Below are 21,995 nucleotides of genomic sequence, written 5' to 3'. Positions count from 1 at the left end.
TTTCCTGTGCATTTTGTAGACAAACCTAAATGTCTGTGAGAGAAACTTTGCTGACTTTTAATGTATCATGAGTAGTAGACAATATCAAAGTTTTGAGGAACTCTAATACTTCATTGATTCTAGCCATTTTCTCCAATGTTAAACTTACACTTTAAGCCAACTATGAACCAATGTCACTACAAGGTATTCTCAAAGTTTGTTCCCTCAGAAAACTACAACAATCAAATGAGATTATTCCTTGAGGAATGAATCAAAAGCTAGATCTTAACTCTACTTATTCTCCAAATCCACACACAACAATGGTTGGTTGCGTTCATATACAAGGAAAAGTATATTGTGCATTCCCAAACGATGTGACTCAAATGCTACAACAAATAAAATACTTGTTTCTCCATTATGAATAATCAGAAATATATATCAGCAAGGATGCAAGCTTTACACAGTCATCTATTCAAGAAATACAGTGCATAAATTGAAAAGGAACCTGACCCAGCCACTTGTATAACAAATTCAACTTGTAGAGAGTCTGCTACAAGTTAAAAATCTGGCTTCTAACTTATCTGTGCATGTATCCTGTAAGATTCAAATGTTTCCTTCCCTTGATGACACTATAGCATATGCCAAAATGCTTGAGGCTGCAGGATGCTCACTTCTTGCTGTTCATGGACGCACCAGGGATCAGAAAGACGGGAAAAGCGTTAGAGCAGATTGGGCTGTAATTAATGCTGTCAAGAAGGCTGTTAGAATTCCTGTTTTGGCAAATGGAAATATAAGATATTTAGAAGATGTCTATGATTGTTTAAGAGAGACTGGTGCAGATGGAGTTTTGTCAACTGAATCCATACTGGAAAATCCTGCACTTTTTGCAGGGTATCGATTAATGGTAGACTGGGAAGATAATTCAAGCTCCCAGGCAGAAGAGGTGCTAGAAAAATATGAGAGAGTGAAGCATAATGAACATGAACTTAAAAATCCATTCAATCAGGCAACTCTGGTGTTGGAATACATTGATCTTTGCGAGAAGTATCCAGTTCCATGGCGAATGATTCGAGCCTACGTGCACCGAATGTTAGGTGATTGGTTCAGGATTTATCCAGATCTACGTCAGGAACTCAACAAACATTCTAAGTTGACATTCGAGTGGCGGAAACCATAACCGATGTTGATCAAAACTTTTCACCAAGCCACCTCACTGTGGGGTTTGATATACTAGTGAAGATAAATAGTTCTGTAGTTCCAGAGATCCCTCCTGATGTCGTGCTTCAATCAGCAAGGATATTGGTCCGAACAGATACCTTATCTTACAACTTCCAACTTGACGAGGAGGAAAATTACCTTGTAATTGCCTATTTTTCCAGGATTTTACCTGTGCAATCTTCTTTTCATGTATTGGTTAACGGAGATATTTTAGCAACCAATTACACTCTCCAAAGCAGTGAGACAGGCGCAGTTTCTTCCATTTCAAACAATATCTCTCTTGGCACAAGCAAATCATTCCCCTGGCAACCAGAACTCATCCCCTTGTATATTCTTCAAACTCGTCCTCCTTTTTAGCTATCTTTTGTGGCAGAATGAGAGGAAATCGACTTAGCAGCAGTAACCGAATCTTGGACCTGGGTGTGAATCTTTGGCTCCATGGTTCTTGCCCCCAACTAGATTCACCATCTCAATGCACATTATATTACTGGCCGCTCAACTCAATATATCCATCCAATGAACCAAGGAAATTCACCGTACCATTCCCACGATTCAATGTAGAGTTTTAATCAAACATGCATTCAATATGTGGGGGACACACATTAGATCATTTCTGCAACAAAGTCCTCTACAGATTCAAGGCCAGGGAGACCCTCGGGTATTCTCTTTCAGGCTTATATGTAGATCCTTTTTGAAGCCAAGTATTTCGATATTTCTTGGCAGATGAATGGTTATTTTGTTTACTCTAATCCTGTGAGCTGCAAGGAGCAATAACAAGCTCCACGCGATAAAGCACCATCAATGGTAGAAATATCATCACAGACACAACTTTCTTTGATAGTTGGAAGAATACGACCAGGAAATGGCGAACTAATGTAAATACTCATAACAGGAATAACAATATGGAACTCATTACTCACTTCCTCCTCCCTAGTGTGTACATTTTAATTGATCTTTTTTTAACACTCGAGTAATAGAAGGACAGTGGACATTGCAGAGAAATTGCACTAGGAGTTGCAAAGGAGCGTTAGAGTTTCAGTCACTAGTAGTGGAGCGTTAGGGTTAAACAATGATAGAGTGACAGGTTTGAGTGATGGCAGGTTTGAGGGGCATTGTTATGCACAGTTCAAGCATATATAATTAAGAAAATTTAGGCTTTGATCATAATTAAGACAATTCAGGTTGCCGAATTAGCTTAGCGTTCATAATGGAAAATACAGAAGTCATATGAAATATAAGTTGCAGATCTGACAACTTTTAATCCAGTGAGGATGGGTAGCGCTGACAAGCTTTGGGCGCCCAGGCTCTAATTCAATTTATGTTCAGAGAGAAAACGTTTAATAGTTGGACAACAAACGTTTAACAGTTGGACAACAAACAGTCACCTTCTGGCAGACAGAGAGCAAACATTTATGAACAGCAAACATTTATGGACAGACGGGACAGCCAGAGACCAAAAATAGAGACCTGCGGATTTCAGAGGTCAGGAATGTCAGGGATGGCAGAGCCAACGCGCCAGGACTTTTAACTCTCAACGTTTTTGCACGGCCTTCAACACATAGCAGAGGTCATATTTATAACCACATTCCACAGTCCAAGGCATACGCTGCATATTTAAATATGGACAAATGCATCTGCCTCACACTATTTCAATGCTTTCCATACACCACATTGTGGTATTCATTCAACGCACCAAAAATTATACATATGCCAGCACAAATATATACAACGAATTCAACACCAGCACATGAATTAATCAACCAGCAATATCACTGCACCGAGAGTTCATGACCCACATAAAATTAATGGTCAATGCATAGGTCTGGTGAGAGAAACACAACAAAAGGCCACAAGCAAACAGTGACTCAAATATGAGCAGGGCCAGAATTCGCCCGCTCTGATACCATGTTAAACACACATGGGTAGCAAGAACAATATGAAAGATAAAACATGATAGTATGATTTTTATTAACAAGAGATATACATTTATAGTACATTATGTGACCATTGGGTTTCACATCCCAAGGTATCTTGGACTCCTTTTCTCTATTTAGCTTCCACACTAACCCATTGAGGATTAGGTGTCCAACATGATTCGTAGGATAAACAACTAGTTCAAGCTGATTGTCAGGGGTTGGCTAACTCTCGGGAGTCTGGATAAGATTATCCGAAGATTTCATGCCAATATCAGAAAGTGACCCAGTATCTGAGGGAGGTGGAGGACGCGATAACAAAGGTTGAATGCTGAGAACAATTCCAAATTCAACACCTTGGTCTTCAAGTGACTACGGTAATTTTGAAAATGGTTCCTCAGACAATCTTTCAGATGGAGGAGAGGAAGAGGAACTAGGTGAACCAGACGATTCAACCATGATGGCTTTGCCTCAAATAATAGGAATAAAGAGATAAATTCCAAGGATTTAAATGTGCTTTAAAAGGAATACTCACGATTTGGTCTAGAAAAGACTAACAGGGATGTTATGAGATCGTGGGAAACAATTTTTTAAGATGCATAAACAAACTGGTGCTCTTTCATGTTTTAAGAGTTGAGAAAGAAGCAAAGGTGACTCTATCACTTTCGATTTGAAGCGAGCTTGAAAGGACAAGTGCTCAGATGATCTTTTAAGCTTAAAGAGTCAAAAAGATCAAATGACTACTCAGGATGATCTAGGTAAAAAGGATTACCAGGTAACCATGAACTGCAGAATACCTCTCGGTGAATCGAGAAATACGGGAACATGATCTCCCCGAATGTTGTGTTCGGTGTATCACATTTACAAGGTAGTAGACTCGGCTTCCTATCGATAAAGGATTGCAACCTAGTGGCGTCTCCCTTTATATACTTGATGGTACGAGGAGCCGAAATATGTACTAGTGTTGTCTAGTGCCGAAGCGAATGACAACTGCTAGGTTTAAAGATGCCAGAAAACGTCTCTAGCCTATACCTTCTAGATGTGATATTTAGGTTTCAAATGCACCTTAGGTTAATTGAGTTCATTTTAAAGTTTATCTTGAATTATGTCTTGGTTTTAGGGCCTTAGCAATGTGACTCAAAAAATCCTGTATGGACCTAAATAAGACAAGACTCTTCAATTTGATGAATTGTTTACACTAGAGACGGTAGAAAACACAATCAAATGCAAAAAACCAAGCAACTGTAAACAAAATTATTTTTTCATTACTTCACTTTTTGAGAACAAAATAATGAAAAAACTCTTCCCATTTCCTATGTTCCTAACAAGTGCACTTCAAGCAGTCTTTTCAAAGGTAAAGAGAATTCTTTTTCCTTTCAAATGCAAATGCAACTCTAGTCTTCAATGATGCTAACTAATGCAACACATTGATGCAGCAAACTAGAATTGTATACTTTTCATGAAATGACAAAAATGATTTTTTTGTAAAACACTTCAATGAAATTTTTTTCGAGAAAATAAATTTGGAAACAGATGAAAAGACACAAAAAGAACTTCTTCCACACTAATGATGCAATGACTCTACCAAAAACAAGACAAGCAATGTGATATATGCTAGAAAAGAGACGTTTAAACAATCAAATGAAACTTTTCAAACTTGAATGATGGATATCAAAGCAATAAGAGGACTACAAACAAAATGCAAGGAGTAAATTTACTAACAACTTGACTCACTGAGTTCACAATCAGTGGGATGGATGACAAGCTAGATGTCCTACAGCCACTAACCATCCAAAGACTCAATAAATAAAGCAAAAAAAAGCAAGCTAGCAAGCACATAAACCAAGCCAAATCAAGCTTTCCAGTCAGGGAGAAATAGCCTAAAACAAGCTAAGAGGTAGAAATCAAGAGAGCAAGACACACTGGTTGAGATATGGGGTAAACCCTAATCTCCACCTACAGGCATTGGTGCAACTGCCTAACTGAAAAACAAGTGCTAGAGGGGGTCCACGCAACTATTTTGGGGAAACTCGATTCAATCAGAGTGACTGTTTTAGAAAAAACAGCGTTGACCGAGGATTCAATGGAAAAAATTAAAAAAAAAATCAGGTAAAAACCATACTTGCTACTGTAAATTTCAGACTCAGAGTAGTAAACCAGGCAAAGCACAGAACACTAGAGGGAAATGGTGATACTGGAAAAGTTCACACAAAACCATGAAATTACAATCAATCAAACAGAAGTATAGAATCCCAAGCTGAGTTGCCAATTTGTAATGCAGGTAAATTCTAAGTGCAGACACAAACAATTCCTCTAGACCGAGAGAGCGGGTCTAGTTACAAACGGACAATCTATTGAAGATTTCCTTAGGCCAGAATCAATTAAGAGAGCCTACCTCTTAGAATGTTATTCCACTTGGTGATGATCCTGCTTCCTCACTGCAGCTATCTTTCTTTTACTTCCTTCACACACCTGAAACAAGAAAACAACAACAAACAACAAACGTAATAACATACAATATTGTATTCAGCCAACTTAACAAGTCAAGAAACATTAAGCCATAAATATGTGAGATGACATTTCATGTAGGAAATCAATCGATAGTCACATCTATATTAGTTCAAGAAGAGATTACAACCGATGTCTTGACATTGTTGTTCTCCTCCGACATATCCGGGTTCCCACACTTTTGCTAGCACCTCATGGATAGCCTCAACAATGGTAGTCTCAAGGCTCTTCCCTTTAGTCTTCACACCAAACCAAACTCACAATTCTCCCTTAAACACAAACTAGAAAGCTACAAACTATGGGTAGCTTGTTGACTATTCCAAAATCAAAACCTTAGCCAGAACTTAATTAAGACTAAAATCTAACCTCTGCTTGGAAAAAAGAGAGGTTTATATAGCTGGGATGGAAGGGAGATGGTTCCTATTCTCATGGGAGAAGGCCTTATCTCTTGGATTAGTTCCATCCTAATAGGGGAAAGGAGCCCAAACTGATCTCCTCGACTCCATCCAGCCTAACCATTTACCAAACTTTTGTTACGAAGCTTCTAGAGCTGGAAGCTTCAGCTCCATATTTATAAAAAAATCCAAAAGAGGATCGGTGCAACTAAGAAAGGGCTTAGTCGATCCGATCGGCACTAGGGATAGTTGTAAACCCTGCATATCAACACGAGGAGGACATGCGTCATTAGCGCTGGTCTTGTAAACTGGGATAAACAAAAGATTTTTGGGAAATGATGCAAAAGGGAATTGTTCTGCTCATGAAGAGGGACATAATGGGAGTTTCTTCATGATAGGAAAGCATGTCCGAAACACTGTAGAGGTCCTTTAGGATCGTGGATGGGGAGTACAGGAACAGTGAAAAAATGTTGTGTAACATGGGCCCTCCCTCAGTGATTCATTTAGGCTCTGGTGGTCAGATAAGCAAGTGGCTTCATACAAGGCACTCCCATGCATTTAATTGATAGAATATGGTACTCCCAGAATTCTGTGTTTTTAAGGACAAATTAATTCCATCGGATGTTTGTGCAGCCAGGGTGGTTACCTTGGCTCATGAGTTCAAGTCTTATCCTCACCAAAACAATCATAGGAACCTGATCATGCCGTAGATTAATATCGACACCTCTTGGGCATATTTGAATGGGGTTAGTTAAAGACACGCACCACCCTCTAGTGTTAGGGTAATTCTTTATTTCAATCATTCCCATTTCTTATATTGCAGATATTCTCCTTGTAGGGGATCTGATAACAAAGGTCGAATTTGCCGCCCTATGTGTTCTATTGGAATTAGCTAGGAAGAACAAGCTATTAAGATTGCAAGTAATGGTCAATTCAAAGCTCATCATTGATTAGGAAATTCGCAAATCATAGATCGAGATACTTGGTTTAGATTTTCTCTTCTCATACATTCAGGTGGTACAAATCTCCTTTGATCATGTTAGCCTCCTATACCAATAGGTTTAATATATCATGATTGGTAGGGGAAATTCCAAATATGTTTTGCTTTGATGAAGCAAAGATTCCATATTTGTGTGTAAAACACATCTGTAAAATTTTTTGTTCATGTCCTACTTGTTGATGGGTGATCCAACAGTGTAATCTGGGTCATGCTATGTTTAAATTGATGTTGTAGAATAGAGAATGAGAATTTGTCCAAACAGTTTCATCTTGGCAGATTAATAGTTAGGTAGAGAATAAAGGTGCCCAAACTGCTTAATCTGGGCCCTCGAAAGTAATAAGGGTAGTCTTAGATAGAAAAGCATTTGAAAAAAAAAAAAAAAGAGAAATCAAGGGTTTTCAAGTCCAAATGCACCCTCTCTGAAGTAATAAAAAATGCTAGGTACTAGGATGGGTAGGTAGACAGGGGTTGCAGAAGCTTGATTCCTTCATATTGCTGGCCTTGACAAAGAAAGCATATATTGCCAAGAACAGAGATATCTACTCAGCATATTGATAACAAAGCATGGAAGCATGTCTAACTTCCCCATCATTCCCCACAAAAACTTCTTTCTAACATCCCCTCAGTGGACCAGTGGGATCTCCTCATCCAGTCCTAATATCACTCTAAGATTGCAGCAACATCAAGCCAAGGTGTTGGTCTCCATCACACAAGAAAGCCACATTTCCTGTGTAAATCCTTCCCCACTCTCATACGCTTCCAAACCCAAGTTTACTTCCTAAGCTTAGCCTTCAGTTCTTCTTTCACCCTTTAAATCCATATTAACCTCTAATATTACTATATAACTCCCTAAATTTTCCCCTTCCCCTAGTATTATAGCATTTTTTATGCAAAAAATCCCAAAATATGTATATATCCTCCCCTTGGGCAATTTAGCCATATACCCTAAAAGGGTGAAAGTATAATAAAGTTGAAATCTAATGTAAATTGATGTTCATACTGTATTTGGGGATTAAATTAACATCTGGTTGATTTAATAGCCCTAACCCACCTTACAAAGTTGTAAATTCATGTTCCTCCCGATTTGTTTTAATTTTTTTTTGCAAAAACCCACTCTAGCCGTTTATCCAATGTTTTATATCTCGGCGCGTTTTACCAAAAAATAAAAAATAATTAAAAGGTCACCGGGTCCCGCCGTATCGCGCTGGCATTTTCACTGTCCGTCATCCGTCGGATCCGGGCCCTCCCATCCGACGGTCCTCGGCGATTTCGGACCACCCCCGCTGTCCGGCCTTTAGCGCCCGAAATTGTCAGTCAGCTGACGTATTCCCTGGGGCGCGTGTCAGTTCCTGATTGTATCGGGCGGCTTCCGACAAATACCGGGCCCGTACCAAAAGCAGTCCGATAAAACCGCTTACCGCTGTTCCTTTCCAGCCCATGCCAGCATCACGTCAGTGTTACGTCAGCGGGTCATGTCAGCGCCTGTATTACCTGTCAATCTGACATGGCTGCCCTGTCACTCGTCCACCTCAGCCCAGTCATGCGTCACCACGTCATCCCGCCGTACCCGGACCTGACCAATGACATCACGCTGACGTCATTTCATAAAATGTGCCAAAAATCTATTTTTTCCATATTGCGCACAAAAGTCATGTTTTTTCCTCATTTTCTATCGAAAGTGTTTTTTGCCACCTGCATGCCATTCTACGTCGTTTTCGCCAACCTCTGGAAATTTCAACCCTGAGCTGCTTCTGCCGCGGATTCACCACTGTCAGCACCCCACCGGCTGCGTAATTGCCAGGTATTTAGCATTCCTCTGCGCAACCTAGTTTTCAGTCCTCCACTGTTAAAAAATCCAAAAATTAACCCGTCAATTTCCCTATAACTGCAAAACTAAAATAAAAATTTATCAGAGGAGCGTCTCGGCTCTAAATCCTTTCAATTCCCGCACTCACTGCACCATTTTGGCTCAGACCCTTTGTCAAGCATTCCTCACTCGCAAGGCAAACCACTGCATTATAATTCATCCTTTTCGCCTCTCTCCACAACATTTTACCTCTGTTTCACCCAATCTACCCCTTTTTCTCTCTGAAAATTACTTTATCCATCAAAATTCACTGTTCAGTGTTACCTTTGTTCAATAGTCAAGTGCAATTCAACTCCAAGTGATAACTAAGTAATGGAGGCCCCTGTGGCATTAAACATTGCACCTCTGAATGCTCCACATAAGAACCTAGAATGGTTGGCCCTTGCTGACCGGGATTATCAAATCAAAGAAACGGTTGAAATAAGCAACAAATATCACATAGAAACCATTTTTGAGCTGAAGAAGAAACACATAAGTGGTGCTGATGACATAGGTATCTGGGAGTCCAACTTGCCCATCTATTACCTTCCACAAGTGAATGTATTCCCAGACTTCATCCATCAGTGTTGTGAACACTATGAACCCACTCAAAGAGCAGTTTTGGCTCCATTTGGGACTGTTTTATTTCACATCACTCATCAATCCATAAATGAGATGCTAAGCTTTGAGCCAACTAAACCCCTGGTGCCCCTTTCTATGAATTTTCTGCTCAAACAAGGTGCCAAGCTGCCTAGCTCAAAGGTCACAAGGATTGGCCAGTTGTTCATGCAACCAGATTACCAGCCCCGGAAACCTCCTCCTTATTTGGTTCAATGAAACACGGAGGCTGCTAGTGGATATGATATCCTACATCCTAGGTTACAATACCAGTGAGTATGTGGATGAAACAATCTTGGTAATGCTATCCATGTTCGCTCCAGGACAGCCCCCTGCTGTCCAGTATGATTATGCCACATTCATTGTTGATAGAATTCATGAGAAATTCATGAATCTGGAGAGAGAGAGGGTATTTAAATTTACTTCATACATATATCACTTGATATTATACAATCAGCCTGACAGTTTCCCTATTTTTCTCAAAAAGCTGGGTGCAAAAGGAAACAGAAGGTCAGTGATATTCTCGACGCCAGTCTGTCACCATATCTTTTACTCTCCATACAACTACTGTGAGTTCATTGATCTGTTCATTCATCCAGCCTTGTCCCTGCTACAGAGTTCTCCTCCCCCTAGACTCACCGATGAAATGCAGAAGATCCTCTAGTTGTCAAAGAACTATAGCATTGGAGATTGGTACTTCTACCAAGACCACACAGTTATCAGAGTATATGGTTGTGAGCTAGCCCCATACAGACTGCCAAAGTACGTTCCCATGAGACTTTTTGCCCTAGAGTACTTTTAGTAATTTAGCAATTCAGACATGGTACACTTTCATAGCAAAAATAAGAAAGCACAGCTGAAAATTAAGCACCAACTGGGTCCATTCATATTTAATAAGAGGGAAGAAGCCTGGGGAGAGGCAGACAAGATCCTAAAAAGCCTCCAGCTGAAAACAAGCTTCTATTGGGCACCATATGACCCTAATCATTTCATAAGCCTCAGAAGAATCAAGTATAGGCTTGCTACCTATGATCATTTTAGCATTCCACAAATTGAAAAATATGCCAATCAACTAGAGTGGAGAGAAGGCACATTAATGGAGAATTATTCAGAAGAAGAACTAGCAGAAAGAGCAATTAAGAATTTAGAAAAAGCAGTTGACTTGGAACACTTTCGATAGGTTTGGTCTCCAGCCACTCGGCATCTTGGAGGAAGTGCCTCATCTTCCACTGTTCCCCAGCAGTTTGCCCAAGCAGCTGGTCAAGTAGCAAACATAGCTAAAGGCAAAGAGGTACAACAAGAGGAGTCACTTCCCAATTTGGAGCAGCAAGTAGAGCAGCAAGAAGAAATGGCTGAGGCACCTGCCTCCACAAAGCAGCAAACCCAAGAGCAAATCCCTCCAAGGCAGGAGGTAACAGTTGAAACTACAATTTTACAGACACCTGCAAATGAAGAAAGAATGAGGAAAAGAGATAGGCAAGAAGAAACTCCTCTCACTACTTCAACGGATCGACCAGGGGAAAAGCGACAGAGGCTAAATCCTTTCTCTGAGGAGGAAATGCCTGAAGGACCAACTGATACTATGCTCCCTCCTAGCATCGAAACATCGGCCCGCTCTTTACAGCAAGAGCAAGAAATGCAAGGAGGAGCAGAAGTAAGTTCTTCAAGGCAGCGAACCAAGGCAGAATCTAGTATAAAAAAGCAGTTCACAAACATAAAAGCAAGAAATGAACCGGTTAGATACCAGCTCTATAACCAACTGCTCAGAATGGCACCAACCAATCAGGAGAGACTCATGTCGGCCTATGATATTCAAGAAGGGAAAATGACTCTCAATCATTTTAGACCTACCATGCAGCATCCTCAGTCAGCAGCAGACTACATCAGAACTAACTTGGAAGTGTTTGCCAAAGACATCCACCCCATGGGTTAGATTGAGCTACACAAGCAAACCGGGGAGATGGTCTACTCAACCTTGGTTGGTAAAACTCTGTTGGCACACAAGTTACAAAATTCTCTACACAATACTGCTGCTCAGCTGGAACTAGAAAAGGCATCATCTCAAGCCAAGGACAACAGAATCAAGTCCTTGGAAGAAATTATTATAGAACTAGGACATGATCCAAATGATCCTAAAGGTGTGCAGGCCTTGATGAAGAAAAAGGATGAGGATATAACAGCTTTGAGAAAGCAGATCAAGATACCACCTACCCATCACCCTCAGACTGAAGGGGTTGCAGAACAAAAGAAAGACCAAGATGTGGTTGCTCTACTCTTGACCTTACATAAGAGATTGGTGGAAACAGAGAGTGCTTTGGAGGCGAGCCTAAAGCAAAGACACGAAGAGCAAGCAACTCGGCCACCACCAACAATCATAAATATTGAGGATACTCCTCAAATAATAGCTCCACCAGCTTCGCCCACCGGGCAAACATTGGAGGCAGGCCCTTCAGGCTTAGCACCAGCATCAAAGGGAACAACCTGAGTGATAACATAATTGGTGACTCCACTGGGGACAAAAACAAATGTTTAAATTGTTGCCTACTCCATATCCCTGTATATAAATTCTGAATGACAAACTGTCTTTGCTTTGCATTTGCGGGAGTATATAAAAGCTGTGTCAGTTGATCTTTTGGTTAGTCCTAAAGTTTTATACAGTTGTTTCAAAATTCGATCAGTTCCTTGCTACTCCTAAAAGCATTCCCAGAAAACACCAAAAAATATTCGGAAGCTGGCTCCCAAAAAGAATTCTCGTTATACAAGGTCCAACCCAGATCCAAATCCTCATGCTGTTTTTGAAAATCCGAACCTAATCCCAAAGATCCTGAGGAAGCAAGAGCAAGTAGAAGATTGTCCTGACAATACTCCTGAAATAGTTAACCCAATCTGCGTTCCAACCCCTGTCAAGGTTTTATTTCGTTCATCCCCTGCTTCCCCTGGCTCATCATCCACATCTCAAAGTTCTCCTTCTACACCTCTATTTCCTGCACATACTACCACTACCACTGCAGTGGTTACTGCTTCTCCAATTACTCCTATTATCCCCATTTTTCCAGTTGTTCCCTATATTGATGTTGTTCCTTTTGTCCCTGTGAATATGGCTAATAGATATGCGCCCTTGCGAGTACCTGCTAATCCCGGGGCTTTGCGTCAAGATTATCAGTCCAAAATAACATATTTTGGCAGCACTGGCTCCTCCATAGCCCTTCAGCATACCAAGAAAATGCAAGACTATTTTGAGAATTATGAAATAGATGATGATAGTGTGAGGATGAGAATTTTTGTTCAAAGTCTAACAGGTGATGTAAGAACTTGGTTCAGATCACTTGCTGCAAATTCCATAACTACTCCTGATGAGCTTTATCAATCCTTTGCCAATAGATGGGAGAAAAGGAAATACCCCTTGCATATACTAGCTGAGTATGACACAATTAGAAGAGGCCCACAGGAGACTGTCCTAGAATATTGTGCAAGATTCAATAATGTCTACAATGCAATACCACAGAATTTAAGACCTCCACCCAACCTGGCCTTGTATAAATTCCCTGATGGATTTGACCCAGATATGGCCTACCAGCTAAAGGAAAGAGCCCCTCAAACTCTTGCAGACATGCAAAATGTTGCTGTTAGTGTAGAAGCCAACTTAATTGCCAAAAGAAATAGGGCCAGAATGGAAAGAAGAACCACCTTTAAGGAAGAGCCATCAGCCCTAGAGCAAAAGCTTGATGCTATCATCAGTGGCATGCAAAGACTAGGAGACAGAGTAGAAAGTGTAGAGAGAAGAGCTTCATGGGAAGGACAACAGTCCAATACTACAAGGAACCCAAATTTTAGGAAAACCCAGAACACAAGTGCTGGTAGGGTTGTCCTGGACCAAGACATAAGACCTCCCTTCCAAGAAAACTTTACTGAGGCATCAACATCAAATGAGCCAATAGATGACACTCACATCAACTTGATGGGCTTAAATGATGAGCAGCAGGTTTTCCTAACACAAGAAGACCAGGAGGATAATGATACCAAATAATTTCAAACCAAGTCAGGAGAGTCATTTGACTTCAAAGAAGGCTATGGCGCAGCTGTCTATGAAGTTCACAAGCAATATAAGTTAAGAAGCAGAATCATAGATGTTCCTCAACTTGCCAAGACAAAGGATACCAAACAGCCCAGGATGATAAAGGAAAAGGCTATCCTCGTAGAATCAGTTGACAAAATAAATCCATACCCAAAAGAAGTAATAGTAGAGGATGTGACTGAGGCATTTCCTGCAAAAAAGCAGCCATGGGTAACATCTTCTTCACAAGACGACCCTGATAATACCCCACAGAAAGTTTCCAAAACAGATATACTCCAACAGGAAATTGATAATCATGATAAAGTCACTAAAAACACAGTTGAAAAAGAAAAGCCTGTTACTCATAACATCAAAATTCAATCTGAAAAACCCTTTGATCTTGAGGCAGAGATTGTCAAATTGAAGATAACCATTCCTTTCTCAGAACTCGCCAAACATGATGTGTATAAACAGCAAATTAAAAAGTCCCTCAAAATGTCTGAAAATAGAGATGATGTTAATGTACTGGATGACACACCTGAGTTACTTTTTGGACCAGAAGTTGATGGAAAAACAATAAATACAGGCGTCTTACCCTTTTATGTCAGTCTACGCATCCATGACAAGATTTTACACAATGCAATGTTTGACTCAGGAGCCTCACATAACCTCATGCCTAAATCTGTAATGGAGAAACTAAACTTGGACATTACAAGACCATACAAGGACTTATTCTCATTCGACTCCAGCCAGGTCAAATGTTTGGGCCTAATCAAAGATTTATGTGTTTCTCTAGTCCAATACCCGAATAAAACTATCCTGATGGATGTGGTTGTAGATGATATCCCACCTAAGTATGGGATGCTTTTATCAAGATCCTGGGGAGCCAAACTCCAGGGATCCCTCCAATTAGACATGTCCTATGCAACATATCAGTCTTTGGGCAACCAAAGAGACTGTACAGAGAGACATTGATGAAATATGTGGTGAGCAGTGAGGATAAACCCCAAAACTTTCCTATTTATGCAATTCACTCTGACATGGATTCTTTTATCCTGTTTAATGATGATGCTTCCCCTATAGCTGATGATAAACCTTTGGTCATGGAACAAGAAACACTCACAATTGAGCAGTCAGTTGCCCAAAACCTTGAAACTGTTTTAAAAGATAAATCACATAAAAAACAAGAATCTCAATTGCCCATTCCAAATTCAACTGAATCTCCTAATACTGCCCAAGATCAAGGCATCCTTTGGTACCTTGAGTTTGATGGCTCAGTTAACAGATTAGGAGTAGGAGCAGGGGTATGGATCCACAATAGACAAAATAATTATGCAGAGGGTCGTGCCTATAGGCTAAATTTTAGATGCACTAACAACATGGCGGAGTATGAAGGCCTTCTATTAGGGCTCAAATTAGTCAAATCCTTACAGGCAACAAGAGTGTCAATTCTAGGAGATTCTGACCTTATTATCCAACAAATGAAAGGTGGTTTTGTCACTAATGACAACAGACTGAGAGCATACAGATCTGCTGCAACTGAAATACTTAACACTTACACTGAATCCCAACTTACTAATATCAAGAACTCACAACCTTCATGCACATAGTCTGGCTATGTTTGCTAGAACTTGTAAATTGCCCTTTGAGCCTAATCACTGTTTCATAGCTGAGGTAAAGCACAGACCTTCTGTCCCAAACAATGTCAAAGACTGGCAAGTATTTGAAGATGATACACAGATAAATAACTTTTTAACTTTGCAACAAGAATTTTCAGGTTTAAATATTGATGCTGATGTTGTAAATGACTCACAACGACAAAGCAATCAAGGTCAGACAACTATATCAGCTAAAACAACAAGCCAAATACTTCATCCAACAACCTTTAATAACATGAATGTGCAAGAGCTTAAACAAACCAATCTTGATGAAATAGCTGGAGCAGAGGCTGAAGTTATAGAATTAAAAGACAATTTTTTACCTACAGGCCTGACTCCTTTGGAAGAAATTTTTGACTCGAATGATATTCCTAGGAAACCAAAGATGTAGCCCCTAAATACTGCCATTGACGAATACAACATTGGAACAATTGAAAAACCTAAGATAATAAAACTATCAAAGTCTTTGCCCCCTGATTAGAAGCCGAAGTATGTCGACCTCTTTAAAGAGTTTCAAGATGTGTTTGCATGGAGTTATGATGACTTAAAATCTTATGATACTTCAGTCATTCAACATACTATTCCTCTCAAACCAAATCAAAAGCCTTTCAAGTAGAAACTAAGGAGAATTAACCCAATTCTTCTTCCTTTGATTGAGAAAGAGGTACAAAAAATGTTTGAAGCAGGTATTATAGCACCCATTAGATTTTTAGAGTGGATTTCTAATCTTGTCCCTACAAGGAAGAAAACAGGTGAAATTAGGCTTTGTGTTGGCTTAAGAAATTTGAATCAAGTATCCCTTAAAGATAATTACCCCTTACCTAAAATGGATCACATCCTCCAAAGAGTGGTGGGAGCTTCAAGAATTTCATTACTTGATTGGTTTTCAGGCTTTAATCAAATCCTGGTCCACCCGGATGATCAGGATAAAACAACATTCACAATCCCTTGGGGAACATTTAAATATGTCAAAATGCCTTTTGGACTGAAAAATGCAGGGGCTACCTTTCAACGAGCAATGGATATTGCATTTTCCAAGGAGATACATGATTTCCTAGTTGTTTACCTGGATGACCTCACCCCTTTTTCAAAATCTGACCAAGAGCACCTTAAATACCTAAGGCAAATATTCATGACATGTAGGAAATATGGCATTTCCTTAAATCCCAAAAAGTCTCTATTTGGTCTAGAGGAGGGTAAACTGCTAGGCCACATTATTTCAAAGGAGGGGATTAGAATTGATCCAGATCGGATTCAAGCCATTCTACAAGTCCCACAACCAAGAAATGTAAAGGAATTGCAAGCCTTTTTGGGAAAAATCAACTTTTTAAGAAGATTTATCCCAAACCTAGCAGAATTGATAAGGCTACTAAACCACATGTTGAAAAAAGATTCCAAAGTAAAATGGACGATGGAGGCCAAACAGGCCTTTGAGGGCATCAAGACCGCCTTGACTCAAACCCCAGTCCTTACAAGCCCCCAATTTGATAGGGATTTCATTATTTTCTCCTTTGCCTCCCAGCATACTATTGTTGTTGTTTTACTGCAGAAGGATGATCAAGGGAATGAGAAGCCCATTGCATTTTTTAGCCAAGCCCTCAGAGATGCACCCTTGAAGTATCAGATCATGGAAAAGCAGGCCTATGCCCTGCTTAAGGCCATTAAAGATTTTAGAGTTTATATTCTATACTATCATGTCACTGCTTATGTGCCAAATGCTATTGTGAAAGACATATTGACTCAAGAAGGGCTAGAAGGCAAAAGAGGCAAGTGGATTGCTAGCATTCTTGAGTATGATATTGAGATAAAACCCACTAAGATGATAAAAGGACAGGGTTTAGCCAAATTAATGTCTGAAACAAATTTTCAGGCCTTAGACATCAATGAAATCGACAATGAACTGGAGTTGGCGACTCCACAGATCAATATAGCCTTTGAACAATCCCCCTAGTATGCTGATATTTGTTATGTATTGCAAAACTTGTGTGCTCCCCCAGGGTTGTCCAGAACTAAAAGCAGATTTCTAAGAATGAAAGCTTCTAAATTTTGTGTAGCAGATGGTGCCTTATTGTGGAAAAATCATGAAGGTATATTGCTTAATTGTTTAACTGTGAATCAAACTGACAATGTTATGAGAGATTTTCATGCAGGGGATTGTGGAGGACATCTGTATTGGAAATCCACTGTGGATAAGATATTAAGGGCTGGCTACTATTGGCCTGTTATATTTGCAGACATCAAGAAATGTGTTACTTCATGTCATAAGTGTTAGCTATTTGAAGGCAAAAGAAAATTGCTACCATTACCCCTTAAGCCCATTTCAACAGAGAGACCCTTTCAACAATGGGGCTTAGATTTTATTGGGGAGATTCATCCTTCATCTTCAGGTCAGCACAAATGGATTTTAACAGCCACAAATTATTTTACCAAGTGGATTGAGGCTGTTCCATGCAGACAAGCAAATGACTCCACTATCATTCAATTCCTTGAAACTAATATTTTGTCTAGATTTGGTTGCCCTGAAAAGATCATTACAGACAATGTTGTTGCTTTCAGATCTAAGAAAATGGTCAACTTTTGCCATAAGTTTCATATCACTTTGGGCCACTCCAAAGCATACTATCCGCAAGGCAATGGTTTAGCTGAATCATCTAATAAGAGCCTCATTAACATCATCAAGAAGATATTGGAGGAAAACAAGAAAAATTGGCACAAAAAGCTTGTAAATGCCTTATGGGCAGACATATTGACGACCAAGAGATCTATTGGGACCAGCCCATATGAATTGGTTTATGGTATGGAGGCCAAGTTTCCCTCATCACTAGGGGTTCCTGTCATCAAGTTACTGCAAGAAGTTCTAGCTGAGCCCAATGATATACAAAGAAGAATTAACCAAACCATCTGTTTGCAGCAAACTAGAGACCAAGTGTACAACAGGGTTCAGGTTCTGCAAGAGAAACTCAAGAAAATTTTTGACAAAAGAACCAAAGCAGAGGATCTTTTCATTGGGAATAAAGTGCTGAGATGGGATTCAAGAAGAGAGGACAAGGGAAAACATGGCAAATTTGATTCCCTCTGGAGAGGACCCTTTGTTATTCAAGCAGTGCAAGGAAACAACACATATTTCTTAAAAAATCTGGATGGCACTGTGGTTCAAGAGGGCCCTGTGAATGGCCGAATGTTAAAGCACTATTTTGACTACTTTCCATGTATATAACCCAAGGCTGCCTTGTACATTAATAGTTGTTTTTTAGTAGTTTATTTTCAGCAGGCAAATAGAGTTCCAGTTTCACAAATTTTGGGAATGATCAAGGGAAAAGGTACTACTTCAAGTTTTTTGTTTTGCCTGGAAAAGCTCCAATTTTGGTCATCTAGGAAGCAAAAGTTCCTGACTTTGGAAAAGGGCAAGGACCAAGGCATTCTGACCTGTTGTTCTTGGTCTTTCATATGGAAAAACCATCCCCAAGTGGAGCCACTGTTAGCCTCCTATACCAATAGGTTTCATATATCATGATTGGCAGGGGAAATTCCAAATATGTTCTGCTTTGATGAAGCAAAGATTCCATATTTGTGTGTAAAACACATCTGTAAACAATTTTGTTCATGTCCTACTTGTTGATGGGTGATCCAACAGTGTAATCTGGGTCATGCTATGTTTAAATTGATGTTGTAGAATAGAGAATGAGAATCTATCCAAACTGTTTAATCTTGGCAGATTAATAGTTAGGTAGAGAATAAAGGTGCCCAAACTGCTTAATCTGGGCCCTCGGAAGTAATAAGGGTAGTATTAGATAGAAAAGTATTTGAAAAAGAAAAAGAAAAGAGCAATTGAGGGTTTGCAAGTCCAAATGCACCCTCTCTGAAGTAATAAAAAATGCTAGGTACTAGGATGGGTAGGTAGACAGGGGTTGCAGAAGCTTGATTTCCTTCATATTGCTGGCCTTGACAAAGAAAGCATATATTGCCAAGAACAGAGATATCTACTCAGCATCTTGATAACAAAGCATGGAAGCATGTCTAACTTCCCCATCATTCCCCACAAAAAATTCTTTCTAACATCCCCTCAGTGGACCAGTGGGATCTCCTCATCCAGTCCTAATATCACTCTAAGATTGCAGCAACATCAAGCCAAGGTGTTGGTCTCCATCACACAAGAAAGCCACATTTCCTGTGTAAAATCCTTCCCCACTCTCATACGCTTCCAAACCCAAGTTTACTTCCTAAGCTTAGCCTTCAGTTCTTCTTTCACCCTTTAAATCCATATTAACCTCTAATCTTACTATATAACTCCCTAAATTTTCCCCTTCCCCTAGTATTATAGCATTTTTTATGCAAAAAATCCCAAAATATGTATATATCCTCCCCTTGGGCAATTTAGCCATATACCCTAAAAGGGTGAAAGTATAATAAAGTTGAAATCTAATGTAAATTGATGTTCATACTGTATTTGGGGATTAAATTAACATCTGGTTGATTTAATAGCCCTAACCCACCTTACAAAGTTGTAAATTCATGTTCCTCCCGATTTTTTTAAAATTTTTTTTGCAAAAACCCACTCTAGCCATTTATCCAATGTTTTATATCTCAGCGCGTTTTACCAAAAAACAAAAAATAATTAAAAGGTCGCTGGGTCCCGCCGTATCGCGCTGGCGTTTTCACTGTCCGTCATCCATCGGATCCGGGCCCTCCCATCCGACGGTCCTCGGCGATTTCGGACCACCCCCGCTGGCCGACCTTTAGCGCCTAAAATTGTCAGTCGACTGACGTATTCCCTGGGGCGCGTGTCAGTTCCTGATTGTATCAGGCGGCTTTCGACAAATACCAGGCCCGTACCAAAAGCGGTCCGATAAAACCGCTTACACTGTTCCTTTCCAGCCCATGCTAGCATCACGTCAACGTTACGTCAGCGGGTCATGTCAGCCTTGTATTACCTGTCAATCCGACATGGCCACCTCGTCACTCGTCCACCTTAGCCCAGTCATGCTTCACCACGTCATCCCACTGCACCCGAACCTGACCAATGACGTCATGCTGACGTCATTTCATAAAAGGCGCCAAAAATCTATTTTTTCCATATTGCGCACAAAAGTCATGTTTTTTCCTCATTTTCTATCGAAAGTGTTTTCTGCTGCCTGCATGCCATTCTACTTCGTTTTCGCCAACCTCCGGAAATTTCAACCCTGAGCTGCTGCCACCGCGGATTCACCACTGTCAGCGCCCCACCGGCTGCGTAATTTCTAGGTATTTACCATTCCTCTGCGCAACCTGGTTTTCAGTCCTCCACTGTTAAAAAATCCAAAAATTAACCAGTCAATTTCCCTATAGCTGCAAAACTAAACTAAAAATTTATCAGAGGAGCGTCCCGGCTCTAAATCCTTTCAATTCCCACACTCACTGCACCATTTTGGCTCAGACCCTTTGTCAAGCATTCCTCACCCGCAAGGCGAACCACTGCATTATAATTCATCCTTTTCGCCTCTCTCAGCAACATTTTACCTCTGTTTCACCCAATCTACCCCTTTTTCTCTCTGCAAATTACTTTATCCATCAAAATTCATTGTTCAGTGTTACCTTTGTTCAAAAGTCAAGTGCAATTCAACTCCAAGTGATAACTAAGCAATGGAGGCCCCTGTGGCATTAAACATTGCACCTCTGAATGCTCCACATAAGAACCTAGAATGGTTGGCCCTTGCTGACCGGGATTATCAAATCAAAGAAACGGTTGAAATAAGCAACAAATATCACATAGAAACCATTTGTGAGCTGAAGAAGAAACACATAAGTGGTGCTGATGACATAGGTATCTGGGAGTCCAACTTGCCCATCTATTACCTTCCACAAGTGAATGTATTCCCAGACTTCATCCATCAGTGTTGTGAACACTATGAACCCACTCAAAGAGCAGTTTTGGCTCCATCTAGGACTATTTTATTTCACATCACTCCTCAATCCATAAATGAGATGCTAATCTTTGAGCCAACTAAACCCCTGGTGCCCCTTTCTATGAATTTTCTGCTCAAACAAGGTGTCAAGCTGCCCATCTCAGAGGTCACAAGGATTGGCCAGTTGTTCATGCAACCAGATTACCAGCCCCGGCAACCTCCTCCTTATCTGCATGTTTGGTTCAATGAAATAGGGAGGCTGCTAGTGGATATGATATCTTACATCCTGGGTTACAATACCAGTGAGTATGTGGATGAAACAATCTTGGTAATGCTATCCATGTTCACTCCAGGACAGCCCCCTGTTGTCCAGTATGATTATGCCACATTCATTGCTGACAGAATTCATGAGCAATTCATGAATCTGGAGAGAGAGAGGGTATTTAAATTTACTTCATACATATATCACTTGATATTATATAATCAGCTGGACAGTTTCCCTATTTTTCTCAAAAAGCTGGGTGCAAAAGGAAACAGGAGGTCAGTGATATTCTGGACACCAGTCTGTCACCATATCTTTTACTCTCCATACAACTACTGTGAGTTCATTGATCTGTTCATTCATCCAGCCTTGTCCCTGCTACAAAGTTCTCCTCCTCCTAGACTCACCGATGAAATGCAGAAGATCCTCCAGCTGTCAAAGAACTATAGCATTGGAGATTGGTACTTCTACCAAGACCACACAGTTATCAAAGTATATGGCTGTGAGCTAGCCCCATACAGACTGCCAAAGTACGTTCCCATGAGACTTTTTTCCCTAGAGTACTTTCGGAAATTTGGAAATTCAGACATGGTACACTTTCATAGCAAAAATAAGAAAGCACAGCTGAAAATTAAGCACCAACTGGGTCCATTCATATTTAA

General features: G+C 40.2%; 1 protein-coding gene across 1 annotated transcript; it reads left to right on the top strand.

Moving 5' to 3' along the window:
* The first annotated feature begins 625 nt into the window (after positions 1 to 625).
* Positions 626 to 1,156, top strand: LOC149147329 (uncharacterized). The gene has a single exon (XM_089441798.1). It carries the CDS (start codon positions 626 to 628, stop codon positions 1,154 to 1,156), a length of 531 nt encoding a protein of 176 aa, XP_089297924.1.
* The last annotated feature ends 20,839 nt before the right edge of the window (positions 1,157 to 21,995 follow it).

Source organism: Pinus tabuliformis, chromosome 9, assembly GCF_031772625.1.
Source record: "Pinus tabuliformis cultivar Carrire ecotype Pingquan chromosome 9, CPIR1, whole genome shotgun sequence".
Taxonomy (NCBI): Eukaryota; Viridiplantae; Streptophyta; class Pinopsida; order Pinales; family Pinaceae; genus Pinus; species Pinus tabuliformis.
The sequence above is the reverse complement of the archived record's forward strand: the minus strand, read 5'-3'. Positions and strand labels throughout refer to the sequence as shown.

What these genes read in the sequence shown, in the direction of transcription:
- LOC149147329 (XM_089441798.1), top strand. Translation starts at nt 626, where the DNA reads ATGCTTGAGGCTGCAGGATGCTCACTTCTTGCTGTTCATGGACGCACC.